At 44.5% G+C, this 14302-nt stretch overlaps 1 protein-coding gene across 1 annotated transcript in view; it reads right to left on the bottom strand.

The window, feature by feature from the left end:
- Nucleotides 1-9918: 9918 nt before the first annotated feature.
- The window catches only part of atrn (attractin), a 104093-nt gene continuing 99709 nt past the window's right edge, over nt 9919-14302 (bottom strand). The window contains exon 29 of the mRNA XM_027274791.1: nt 9919-13728. Coding sequence (XP_027130592.1) covers nt 13604-13728 — 125 coding nt within the window. The 3' untranslated portion in view covers nt 9919-13603. The remainder of the gene's footprint in view (nt 13729-14302) is intronic.

Below are 14302 nucleotides of genomic sequence, written 5' to 3'. Positions count from 1 at the left end.
TTTGAACTACGTTCTAGTGATGTTACTTGTTAAAGCTCAATGTGTGTGGTAGTTCCACCTAAAACAGAGACCAGGTCATGTCCAAGACCGGAGTGTATCAAGACCAGACACTAAAAATCCTACTTAGGTATCCAGATTTCACCAAATGAACTCTTTGTGGTTTATGTAGCCAGTTTTTATTGCGGCCATCATCTCCTCGCAGACAGCTGCAGCTTCTTCTCCGTCTCCTACATTCACTTCATGGAGTGCATGTGAAGAGGGTGGGTGGAGGTGACAGACCAGTTGAGACTAAGACTGATGGTGGATACTAACACTGACAGTTTCCACTGAAGCTGTGTGTAAAGTTATCACTGTAACTCATTCTCTGCTGTGTCCTGATACCGTTCTTTCCTTCCTGATTCGGATAGCTGAACTTGTTTTTGGGGCAAGTAAATGACATGACATTGGATCAGTGACTAGACCTCTGTACTCACAGTCCAGCATTTTAGGCTGTGTTGGAGGCATTTTCAGTGCTAGCATCAGGACTGGAACAATACTAAACACCACGTGTTGCCCTTAGTCACGCATGTCTCAGACATACATGCAAACGTGTATTAAGTCTTTTTCTAGCACCCAACATATGCAAGTCCAATTTCTCCATTAAGTTCTGTTTGTCTCGTCTCTGCTACAGCGGAGTGGTAAAGGTGAATTTAAAAGACACTGTCAGATCTTTGTGGGATCATCACTACAGGTTCAGCATCACGTTAGTCATTTGATGCACTAACAGTCTGTCCACAGTACGATCAGTTTTTCAGGGCGGCAGCAGAAGAGAAATGTCTCCAAGCTCGGGCACATGAACTTAAACATCTTTTTCTAGACAGATCTACATGAGCGATATTGTTTTGTGATTCTGGTGAACTGATTCTTAAGAAAATGACCAAACTGCAGTCGTGTGTTTCTGTGAGTGATACCTCGGGTTTCACAAAGTCACTGTCTCTTATCATGATGTGACACCAGCCGAGCTCTGTCGCCCCCGTTCTGATCCGTCCTGTGATTTATCAGTCAGCAGCGTCACTTCATGAGCTCGACGCCGTGAGGTCCCGGCTCGTCTGCGCCGGCAGAATCTCAGATGTGACACGTGTCACTTCCTGCAAATAAAGACCACTGTAAAAAAACGGCGGTGAATCCTGACCAGGGTTCTGAGAGGAGGCACTTTTTCTTTCCACCTGTGTAGAAATGTTTGGTCTCTTGACAAAATGTGACTCATTAAAGTTCAGCATCACCTCAGAGGAAGTACTCTGCCTCTTCCTCCCTCCAGCAGCACCACTGGCATCAAGTTAAGAATCACTGTGTCATCCCACACGGAGTGATTTGTAAAGATATTATCGTATAGTGTATACTACACAGTGTATACCATATATATGATGTCTATAACATTCATACATTGAATAATAAAAAGGGATTTATCTAAAGTTTTGTTTTTGATGTCAGACAGAAAATCACAGATTCCGGCATCAAAACTTTACAAAGCACAACTCTGAGCGTCAGAAACTTTAATAAACGAGACCCCTGGTGTAAACAAACCCAGAACAGATTTGTGTTTCTTCTGCTGTATACCTTAAGGCTACGGTGCAAGGGTGCACTTGTGAGGCGGTTGAGGTAGAGCGCGCCGCAGCTGGAGAATCTGTAGAGGGCAATAAAGGTGTGGAGCCATAAAAACACCGTGAAGATGTTATTGGAGTCGTAGTTCTTTGCAAAAAATAGATCCAAAATAGAACCTGGAAGGAACCTGATGTAATTCAAACATCACTGCGTCGGCCATGTACGAAGGCTCGGTCCACACTGTGGAAGCCCAGGGTTCGAGTCCGACCTGCATGTCGTTCCCCGTCTCTCTCTCTCTGCATTTCCTGTCACTCTTCACTCTATCAAAAAAAAGCTTGAAAAGGCCAAAAAAAAAAAAGCCAGTCATCCGTTTACAGAGTGAGACTCCAGCTGCCCATGTGCTACCTGTGCTTTGCATATGGCGGCTGTAATTGGTCCCGGCTTTGGGTCAGCAGCTATGTGGGACAGACCTCCTGCTGTCCCACATACTGTAGCTGCTGATTCTGACAGATAAAGGACTAAAGAATCTGACCAACAGTCTGAGATCTGAAACTATCGAGTGATGTGGGCTTTTAAACATCCATAACAGGGTTCCTTAACCTGGGACATTTTTAGATCTCCATCAATGAAATATTAAAGCTTTAAAGTTTGATCAGACTTCAAATGAAGCTCATACTGTACGTGCTGAAAAGATTATGAAACTCAGCATACGAGAAAATCAACAACCTTCTCATGTCTGATGCTAAAACTAAACATCAACCTTATAAATTCATAACTTCAACTTGCCGCGGGAAGTTTTTAACCTGTTATGAAACAGTATCAGTTTAATACAGATGCCTCCATATGACCTACATAAACAAACTAGACCATCAGCAAGATAATTGGTTATTTCTATATAGGCCTAGTTATTCTTAACACCTGCCAGCGGGTCGGATTCAGTCAGATTACCCTTGAAACAGCCGAAACAAGGAGGTGGAAACATGGCAGGGGCCGCCAGAATCAACACAAGTGGAAGTGTCTTAGCTGCTTTCAGTGCTTCATGTGCTAAAGGTTTGTGTACCAGTATCAGTGACAGATCTGTATTTGCAGCTCTAAACACAAAACGTGTCTCAAAAATCTACGATTGCACCTTTAAAACTAACTGGATGACATAAAAAGAAGCCAACGTTTTATTTCAGTACAAGAAAAGAAACTTTTAGCCACATCTGAGCCTGCAGAGCACAAACATTAAACTTACTGTGAGCTGTTCATTTCGATCCATTTGGCAGAATTATGGATTTTTCTTTATTGCTGTTATTGTTGAAACTGAAGCTCATGTTCATTTTGTAACATCAGAGTTGACTTAATGTCTGATCATGAAAGGATTTGTTGATTGAAATATCTCAAACAGTTATTGGATTGTCATAAAAGTCTGCTCCTTCCTTCACTCAGTGTCGGCCATAAACTCGGCTCTTTAGGACCTGTTGACATTTCTTTGCTCGTGATTGAAGGTGATTTTTGTTCATGCCAAAATCTATATTTAAAGAGTCCAACACCTGCAGGCTTTATTTAGTTCATAGTTTGTCTGATCTGGTATCATTAGCAATAATAATGTAAATTTGGCATAAATACTCACGACAGGTCACATGACTACAGCAGGCTGGTAGACAGGTGAGAGCAGCTGCAGCCGCCATCGTGTTCGCTTTGTGCAGCTAAAAGGAGGAAAAAGGCAAAATGTTTCTTACTGTGCTGCAAGTGTGAGAACGTCCTCCACACAGCAAAGGGGAAGAAATCATGAAATGCATTGAACAATCACTGCCATGGATAAAAAAAGTGTTAATACCTCCTGTCAAAGTGACATTTAATGTGTGAACGTGCTGTCACATGTCTGCATAATTAAGTTAATTCTTTTTAGAACATGTGGAAAATGCAGACGCACAGAGCTCACAGGTTCACACTGTGTTTGTCTCATTAATTCATATTAATAAGGAAGAAGAATATTTTATGGCATCAGCAGGCTGAAGTTAACCTGATTTACAAACGCTGACGTCACAATCTGATGAACTTTTCAGCTCGTTTCTCTGAGCAATGATTCAATAATAATATCATTTCTTTTCTTCACAAGCTGTAATCTGAAGGGAACTTTTACTTCTGATTAAATAAAGCAGATGATTTTAATTAAAGACTAATATCAAACCAAAACACTGACATGTCAGAATCACTGGTAACACACTCTGGGATCAGTCTATCAGTATGAAGATCATGCCATGATCGCACGCAACTCGATGGGCCTTGTGGTGTGATCGCTTACAGTGGAGTGAGTTTTGAGAGCCGGACGTCAAAGCTCCTCGAAAAAAAGAATTAATTGTCCCAAGAAAAACAACGCTTTGTCTTCCAGACATATTTCTTCCTATCGCCTCGGATGATGTCTGTAATTTTAGTCGACACCTGCGTTTGTTTTGGATCAGCAAACAGGATTTCTTTCCCAATATGGATTCACGGCAGATTATTTATGAGTGAAAGCCTTCAACGTAACAAGTACTGAGGGGAAAAAAACATCATCATAAGTCAGAATCTGACAGCTCGGAATACAGGATGAAGCGAAGGCGGACGGATCGGAGCAACTCCTCTGAGAAACGTTCACTAATTGTGATAATGTGTCTAATGCTGTCAAGCAAGACGTGAGACACACACACACACACACACACACACACACACACACAAAAGAAACAACCGCGACAAGAAAACACGAATGCAGCATTTCAGAGAATTACATTTCAGCGTGTAACCTTTGTTCAGCACATTTGAAAAGCGACGGGGGACATTTTTTACCGACGTTATTGCCCCTGACAGCTCTGCTGAAAAAGTGAGAGAATCAAAGCTGAGGAGACATAATTATATTAGACTGTTTGGTGAAAGCAATAAAAACCAGATGACCTGAAAATGGGCAGACGCATGTAAACTCTGCAAACAATCTCTGCTTACTCGGAATTAGATGATGAGGATGATGAGGAGGAGGAGGAGGAGGAGGAGGAGGAGGAGGAGGGATGATTTCATAAACAGCCTGGCCATAATGTGAAGGAGGGGAGGAAAAAATAAGAGCCTCATTATCAGCCGACTGCTACAGAGCAGCAGTGTGCGGGCTGTCAGGATGATCAGGATGGATTTAGTCAAAGACTCGGAATCAAAGGGCAGAACCTGATCATCTGTTTACACTGCAGAGGAGATCCTGAGGCCAGAGGGAGAGAAAAGAAGGGTGGAAGATAGTGGAGGAAGAAGGAGAAGGAGGGGTGAAAGTAAAGGTGGGAGGATGGAGGGACAGGAGGTGAAAAAGGGGAGAGAAAAAATTATGGAGAAAGTTAAAGAGGGAAGAAAGGACAGATAGAGAAAGAGAGGTGTGGGAGGAAGAGAGAGAGAAGCTAGAGGGATCAGTAAAGAAAAGTGAGTGGGCGAGAGAATAAAAAGAAAAGCTGAGATGAGAAAAGGAGGGATGGAGTGGAGGAAGACAGTGAGATAAAAAACAGAAGAGGACAAATGAGAGAGAGAAAGAAAGAAAGAAAGAAGGTCAGATAAGGTAAAAAAGGGGAAAGGAAAGGAGAGGGTGAGAGAGAATGATGGAGACGGGTAAGAGAAAGAAGATTCACCAAGTGATAACGGAGACAGGAGAAGAAAAGGGGGAGAAGAAATGATGGAGGAGATGGAAAGAAAGAGAATAAAGAAGATAATGTACCAGGAGGAGAAAGAAGGAAAGAGAGAGAAGAATGGAGCAACAATGCGAAGAAGTGATGAAAAATGAGAGTGGGAAAGGAAAGAAAGAAACAGGGAGGAAAGCAAGAAAGAAACAAAGAGGAAGATAGCTGAGAGATGGAGATAGAAGGATGGATGGATGGATGGATGGATGGATGGATGAGGAAGTGGTGTATAGAGGACAAAAGGAAAAACAGACAGGATGGAACAGATGCAAAAGAAGAAGGATGGAAGGATGGCAGGAGGCAGGAAAAGAAAAGAAAGTTTTAATGGATGACAGAGAAAGAGGGGTGGATGGAGTGATGATGGAGAAACAGGGAAAGGAGGAAAAAATACAGGAAGGAAAACGTAGGAGGAAGCTAATAAAGGAATGATTGATGTGAGCGGTGAGGACGGAAGATAGGGAAAGTGAGAGGAAAGAAGGGAGGGAGGGAGGAGACGTGACGAGGAGAGAGTCTGACAAAAAGATGAAGAGAGGTGAGAGGTGGAAGACCAATCACAAGGACATGAAAAGACAGAAGAGAGAGGAAGATTAGAAAAGAAATGGAGAGATAAACAGAGAAGGATGGGGTGAGTGGGAGAAACGAGAGATGATGGGGAGGAAAAACCACGGAGCCAAGAACGGAGGAGGAACAAGAGAAGGAAGTGAAGAGGGCGCCAGACAGAGCAGGAGAAAGTGAACGAGCGAGAGAAGAAGGGAGGAAACGAGAGCTCAGAGGCAAAAGAGAGACAAGGAGTGAAAGGAGGTGAAGAGAGGAACACAGAGAGACGTGGAGGGAGAGAGGGAGGGAGAGGTGGGAGACAGAGAGATTAAAGGGAGAGAAAGAATGAAAGAGAGATGCAGGATGACTGCTGATGAATAATTGCTGGTGAGAACATGGCGGCTCTCCGACACTCAGCCTTCTCCTGCCGCTTGGCTCCAGGGCTCCGAAACATCAACAGCTGCATTAAAAATAGCAGCGATTATTTGAACAGCCGCCCGGGGAGACGCGGATTTACCAACAATCATTTCAACATTTGTTTCATGATAACTCGGAGACGATGTGTCACAATGTGACGACGCAACGTGGGAGAAAACTTTCACTTTTAATCCGTGAGCGAGGCCTCATGACAGCTGCTGAGCAGACTGACGGGAAAGTCGACTCAGATATTTATGATGAGGATGATCCCGAAAAGATCTTTGTGACCCTGTGGCCTTTTCCTACAGCGTCACCATCAGGTCTAAGTGATCCCCAGAGGATGAACCCTAATGATTTCAGCCACCTTTACTTGTTTCTCTAGATAGTTCAACCCCTACGAAAAAACCATCAACAGGAGAATACCATGAACACTTGTGAGTACATTCATGCTCCCCTGAGGAATAACTGTGGCCCCATCGACTTCAACAAAGTCAGTCAAAGGCAGCTTGAGGTTGCCGAGCAACCAGGGTGAGCTGCAGGTCAGAGCAATTAACTGCAGCTGTGCTCTGTCTGTGTGTGAGTGACTGCTGAGAGACACAGAAAATCTCTAAATGAAGCCCCTCCAACTAGTGGACACTAATGCCAAACGGTAGGTGGTATCAAAAAGCCCAAATGACCGTGAGCATCCTCATCTTGTCGACCATGTGAATGCTGAATTTCAGTGTGTGAAGTTAAAAAATGTGACCTGGGGAGAGAGAGAAAGAACAGGTGCCCCGTGCTCCTTTGGGAAATTTCTCCTCTCCAGTTTACATGGGAGTAGATGGGGCTGTCGGTGGGTGATCCTGGAGCATCAGTGCGTCTCCCGCCAAAACTCTAAGTCTGACAGCTGCAGCAGTGATATCACTGCGTAGCCCACGAATTTTCCTACGTTTCTATGTAGAAATTATTTCTGTAGAGTGACATTTGTGGCCACGAGAGCCGTTTGTATTTTTTGACATGTTTCTCTAGCTCTGGAACATTCTACCAATACACACCCATTGTAAATGTTGGTGTGGTTTTTGGTGATTTTTGGCAAAACCATTTGGTGAAACTCTTAGAAAAGTCACAGCTCACCATTCCCGGCTGAGCCGGTTGATTTCATACCTTTTTTGTGTATGTGCGACCAAAAGCCGGTTGATTTCATACCTTTTTTGTGTATGTGCGACCAAAACTGAGGGAGTAGCGCGCTGAAACTCCTGGAATACGTCAGAATAATCAGTATGTGGACAGTGAATAATAACAGTCAGTTACTGTACTTACTTTAAAGTCTCCAACCAGACACTGTGCATGCATCCAGACAACAGGCCTCCGGCTCTCCCGGCAGATACAAACAAGTTCTACAGGAGAAGTTTGAAATGAGATAAAACGCAGCAACAGGTGGATTTTCACATTTAATAATAGACAAAAATGTTCTGTCATTCTTTTTATGTACATCAGTAATTACAAGTTCAGTAAGCTATCATCCTCAAGTTTACACGTAGTTTCATCAGCTTCTAGTAATGCTTGTTCATCTTTACACTGCTGCCTTACATACAAAATATGCTATGTACTGCAGTCACATTTATAAAAGCCTGGAGAGGTTTGCCATAAATGATTTTTAAAACCATTCAACAAATGTCATTCACAATACTTTCTCATTATTTACAAAGAAAAAACAGGAACTGCTAAATTATACATATTAACAAACTACTTCCTCAGTATATATAATGCCGCTATACAAAGAGAGACAAAGAAAGAGAGAGAGGGTAATGCCACATTTTACAATGACCTTATTCTGATGCTTTAACCTGCGTATCAAAGCATTTTAGATACATATTAATGCTGCCAGTGTTTGTGTCTACTTGTAATGTGAATATTAGGGAGATTTCCAGTAACTAATCACACTTTATAAATATGTATTTGCTGTACATTTTCATCAGTTAATACAGAGATTAATAAGCTGAAATAAGGCCACTGTAAAGTTAAAGTGTTACCCGGTCGGTAAGTTTGAGGCTTAGAAAGCAGGTGAGATAGAAGGAGTGGATCCAAACTCATCTGAATGAGCGTACAGGGTTCCTACACATTTCTCTACGCCATCTTCCGCGCTCCATCTCGGATATTTTGACCAGCTCGGGGGACCCTTCACACTTGGGCGGCTCCAAATAGTGGCGAGTGGTAGTAGTGTGGAATATCTGAACTTTAGGACACAGGAATTCTGTAATCCAACAATGTAGAGTATCTAACGGGGACGAATCAAACGAGTTACCGTTAGTGAGCCCAGCCTTGTCCGGACAGAGTGCAGGTTTGTGTTGTGCTCTTAAGTTTCTATTTGTCACTTCTGTGGGGTCTCAGTTCAGAAGGCTGGAACATGCCGCTCTATTGAAACTAGAAAACATTTTTTCATTTAAAGTCGGAACTTTTCGAATTAGCTGTTTTTTGACAGGGCTGCAGATACCTGCACTAAGCTGACCGTTCAAAGACATACTGGCACAGTGGAAGTGTTTCCACAACACATAACAGCATAAAAGCCACCCATCATGTGTTAGTACTAGTTCAAACTGCAGAACAATTTATGTTCCTTATTTTGTTCCTATTGCTTCACAATAAAAGCACCCCACTGGTTAGCTGGTGGAAAACATTTACCGCGAAGCAGCAGCAGGAGTTTTTGACCAGTAGTGTGCACCGTGGTGAGGGGAAACATCCTGCCACTGATTTCACACCATTCCTCTGATTTACAGGTGGTGATTGTGTATCTTACCGCTAGCAGGTAAACACTGATTTAAACAATGCCGGATTTAAAATCTATTTTAATATAAAAAAAATTTGATCTTCAAAATTAGGTCTTCACAGGATGTGCTGACGACACTAAACCAGCATGTGCTGGACACCGACTAGGGATGGGAATTGAGAACCGGTTCTTGTTGAGAACCGGTTTCGAGTGTTTCAGTTCCATGGAATCGTTTGGCAGTTAATCTGATGATTCTCTTATCGATTCCAGAAAGCACGTACGTCACATAACTTCCGCAAGAAGTTACGCACGCTCGATTCCAGCAAGCATGACTAATTACACCACGTAACTTACGCAAGTTTGGCACGTGCAGTGCAATCAGTAGTAAACAATGAAACATTTGCACACACAACATGTAATATTTAGAAATGAATGTCGTGTTTTTGACACGCTTCGGACTGGAGATGAATCTCAACCTAGCAGCAGCGGCAGCAGCCAGGCTGTGAGCACCTCTGTGGTTACTACAGAAGGTAAATAACACACTGCCTACCATGTTAGCGCCATGTGCTGCTTTGTGAAACATGCTGTAACAGTTCACATTAAACGAATGCCTTCTGCATTACATTTAGAAGATGACCATGACGAGAGTCTGGCTGGCTCAGCGGCTGCAGCTGTACTAGTACTCGCTCCAGTTTACTACCTCCTCTAGATGATGCTGATCAAACTGTTTGTTCTCCTTTTTTCCCCCCAAATGAGAATCAATAAGAGAATCGATAAAGAATTGAATCGTTAAGCAGAATCAATAATGGAATCGTAATCGTAAAAATCTGATCAATTCCCATCCCTAACACCGACCAACCAAATGTGTGCGAATGACCTCATTTCACATTCAATTAATTGACCTAATCTCACATAATTACTGAAAAAAAACAACAGCAACCAATAACATTTCAACCATTCAGTGGATAATTAGACCAAATGAATCTGGAAACATGTTGGTCCAGCTGGACCCATCATAGACGTGATTCTGCAGAACAGGTGGAACCAAATTAAAAAAGAACGCACCTGAAAAGATGTCAGATCAGCCAAAAATAAATAACCGTGTGCGTGGGTGGACCAGGTGGAGAAACCGCTCAAATAAAATGCAGATGTTTTTTTCATAATATTCCTAATCACATTTGATGCTCTGAGACTCGGCAGACATGCGTAGGAACCCAGTGTGAGGCTGCTGACAACAGATCTGGGTCAAACAGCGTTTACAGATGATAGACTTCGCCTTTCCATCGGTCTGCTGGTATTGCAGTTTGAAATGGGTCAGACGGGCCAAATCAAATAAATAGTCGTTTGTCAAAGAAACGTAAAATAGATCAGGAAGAAACTAAACGCAGACCCAGGATCTGCTTCTGTGAACCATCAAGCAGAAATGTTTTGCGAGGCAGGTCACAGGCCTCACACCTTCGTTACAAGTCCAGTGTCTTTCTCGATACATCTTCAGCAAGGCCAAACCAGCTCTTACAAGGTGTGACCCGTGACCTCTCAGGTACTGTGCTGTCTGTGTTAACCACTGAACCGCCCTGTCACCTCAGGCCAGAGAGGAACTGATGACAGCAGGCTGCTGGGACTTACAGAGCGCCGCCACGCCCAGCGAGCTCCAGTTTACAGATCCACCGTGGCTGCACGGGGGAATTTTCATTTTACATTCATTTACAAAAAGAAAACAATCTTCATTCTGTGTAAAAATATTACTACAGTACATCTGAATCAGCCCAAGAACAGATTCATAGAAATGAGATCTCTGCTTTGTGGGGAAACTAATTAAAATTTGCAACTGAAGAAGTCAGCGGTTTTACATTTTGTCGCTGAATATTGTTACCAGAGAACGCAATAACGTGATCTTCTAACAGTGAGCGTCATGAACAGGTAGTGTTGTTTAATGGAGAGGGAATTATACATCTCATGAGACGCTGTCTGAGCTCAGAGCTGCTGCTGATGCTGATGCTGCAGGTACACGTACAGCTCAGTGCATGCACTGAACAGCACCTCTGCATGATGGGGGTTACCTGCAAAACAGGCTGGTAGTGTTGACGAACAGAGAGTGAAACACTGGAGAAGAGGCAGAGACAGCCCGTCCTCACTCTCTGCTTTCACATGGACTAAAACGTTAAGAAAACATTTTAGGGAACTCAGAAGGAGGATTTTTTTTTTTGGCAATTTGTAACCAGGTGCTTCATTCTGCCAGCCACAGGCCAAACTGCCTGCAGGAGTGAGAAAAAGAAAAGAGAAAAGAGCAAAACCGAGGAGAAGTGAAGTGCTTAGAGTCTGAACAGAGCTGACTCCTTAACATCGCAGAGCTCGCCGGGTCACAGAGTGGAGTTGTGAGCACATCCAGCTCTCTATAATTACAGAATGTCAACTTCGTTCATGCTTTCCGCTCTGACCTTTTCCCAGTGCTAAAAGTGTGCCCTTTAACGAGGCGCTGAGCAGTTCCAGTATGCCGAACACACGTGAGGGCCCCCGACTAAATACAACATATTCTTTAGGGCCAAATGCAAGTTATTAAATCGTTCTATTAGTGTTCTTCTCAGAGGGTGGCAAGTTAATAACACTGAGACAGGAGATATATTTTCTATATCGGTGCTGCCGTCAGTCAGAGACCTGCAGCCGTACTTATATTTTACACAGATGACCAATGTGCATTAATTAAAGCCAGCTCTAATATTCAGCTCTGAATAAAGTTGCCGTGACCCCTCGACGCCCATACAAAGCACAGAATGATGTTTCAAAGAAACGAGCAGAGTTTTTCTTCCTGTGTTTCTTTTCTTGTGTTTTTCACTCTGTGTGTTTTCCCTCATTTTCCCCTGGTTGACAAAAAGCAGTAACGTTTCTTTAAAAATGGACCAGTGATTTCAGATAAGACCTGTGGAAAGAGCAGGTAAGAGCGGATATGAAAAGGAAAAATAAAAAAGGACTGGCTTAGAGCGACCCGACACAAAAACAGAGTAAGCCCGAGAGCCGAGGCAACGAGACTTTCAAGAGACAATTTTCCGAAAAAGCAAAACATGTCTTTTTCTTTCTCGTCTGAATCAATAGCCGAGGTCTTCCATGAGACGCCGTCAATTCAAAGGTCCCATTTAGGAAAAGGTGCAAATAAGGAAATAAATTCTGCTCACACTGCTAGTGTCTGTGTGTGTGTGTGTGTGTGTGTGTGCTTTGTGTTCTTCTTAAGAGCTGTCGTCCCCGGTACTGTTTAAATGTCGGAGCATTAGCATTGCATCAATATGAACACAGGCGTCACTGCTGCAGGAGCTAATTGAGCAGCCGTAGATCGCTCAGGGACACGGAACAGTCGCCATCGAACGGAGCAACGCGCTTTCTGGCTCTGAGGGGGAGATGTGTTGCATTTTTTGGGGGGTACAGGAGCAGCAATTAGACGCTATGGATTTCTTAGGCAACGATCACAGAGGATGCTGAACCGTCGCCCGGATCCGCTCACGCAGATCAGCCTAATCACTTCAGTCAATCAGAGTCAGGAGATCTATAGGAAGGCCTGTTTGACATGAGCTCAGGGTGCAGCGCTGCCAAAGGGACAATCGTTAAACACCACGGACTGAGAGATCCCCGTGTGAGCACCTGTGTGTGTGCACAGTCACTGGCTTTCATTGCAACTGGCTGAGGAATTAGCTGGAAAAGTTTCAATTGGAGCTGGCTTACAATGCAGCCCGCCAGAATGAGATGTTGCTGTGGTCTTGTTTCCTCGCTGGGAAGGCCACTGAGAGAGAGAGAGAGAGAGAGGGAGAGAGACGGGTGGAGACAAAGCTCCAGACAGAGGAGATGGCGGCAGAAGTCACAGAGCCGATTAGAAATGTCACAGACTCTGTGGATGGGCTTTGGCTGCACGGCCGGCCTCCTGCAGCGGATCCTCATTAAAGGGAGACTCAACATGCTGTTAGCTCGCTCGGAGGCCGGACTGCGCGGGACTCCGGCGACACCGGCCCTCAGTGCTGAGCTGTGAACATGACAGCAGGCGACAATGGGCTACAAATAGGTACAAGAGCCTGGAAAGTTTTTGGACCTGTGTGTGTGTGTGTGTGTGTGTGTGTGTGCATGCGCAGTTGAACATGTCCAGTTTGTTCCTGCCTTCAAAATAAAACAATACAGAACAAAGAACAACAATAACTTAAGTAAAAGGAGAATATAGAGGGTTGCAAAGTCTCAAAGATTTTTCAGAAACTACGAGACGAGGATCTCTTCTAGCAGCAAGCCGTGGCCGCCTCGACTCTAACGAGGCGGTGTCGACAAATGTGAAATGTTTTTTTCTTTTTTTCGAGAGGAAAGGGTGAAGTCAGCACCCCCTCCCTCCCTCCCTCCCTCCCTCGCTCCCCCTCTTTGTGTCCAGTTTCTGTCGTTCAGTTCGTGGGGAACCCGGAGCTCCAGCAGGAGGAGAGGGAGGGGAAGCCCGCTGTGCCTCCAGACCAGTCGGACGACTCGGCACCGCACCAAAAATATAACAGTTCTGTGTCCCAGCATGCACCTCTCCCTGCCAGAGCGGAGCTGGCAGAAGTCTCTGAAGGATGGGGCCGAGGCGGGGAGGGCGCTGATGGGAGAGCATCGGGTGGCGGGGTGGTAGAAGAGGACGGTGGGGCGGGCGTGGTCAGATACAGGTGGAGGGCTGTGCGGTGGGCTGCTGTTTGCGGTTCCTCAGGCCTCCGGACTTCTCCTTGTAGCCCACGCACATCTGCTGAGAGACGTCCACCAGCGCACTGGCTACTGCCAGACCTGCACACACACACACACACACACACACACACACACAAATATTAGAGCGATTATGTAAAAATATGTGTGACATTTCTTTTCTATTTTTCTCTCGATTTTCTTCGACCACCTCCTATTCCTTTTTTGCAAGGCATTGTGGGTAAATAATGGCCATCAGCACGGTCACGTTTCCGCTATAAACACCCTCGATGCACAAAGAGCACTGAGAATTAACGTGCAGTGTAAAATCGGCGCACACACACACACACACGAGCTTGACATACACAGGGATGAGATCACAGACTGGCAGTGCAGGCAATCATTAGCTCATAGCACACTTCATTAACATTTATGATTACTCTCTGAGCCATGAAATTCCTATAAACATCCAATGATGGATGCGTTTAGCCCCCCGATCAAATGCACACAGCCAGCGGCGAGATCTAAATTCTGCGGGGAGCAGCAGCTGCTGGGATCACGTCCTCAGTCTGATCGTCCTCGCCGTCAACAGGCTGCAACTATTAGCTCGGTTCTTGATCCAGCAGTGGGAGCAGACGAGCTTCAGATCCATCAGAGATGATCTCCAGCGCCGACC

Source organism: Larimichthys crocea, chromosome XXIV, assembly GCF_000972845.2.
Source record: "Larimichthys crocea isolate SSNF chromosome XXIV, L_crocea_2.0, whole genome shotgun sequence".
Taxonomy (NCBI): domain Eukaryota; kingdom Metazoa; phylum Chordata; class Actinopteri; family Sciaenidae; genus Larimichthys; species Larimichthys crocea.
This window is presented reverse-complemented; position numbering and strand designations above follow the sequence as displayed.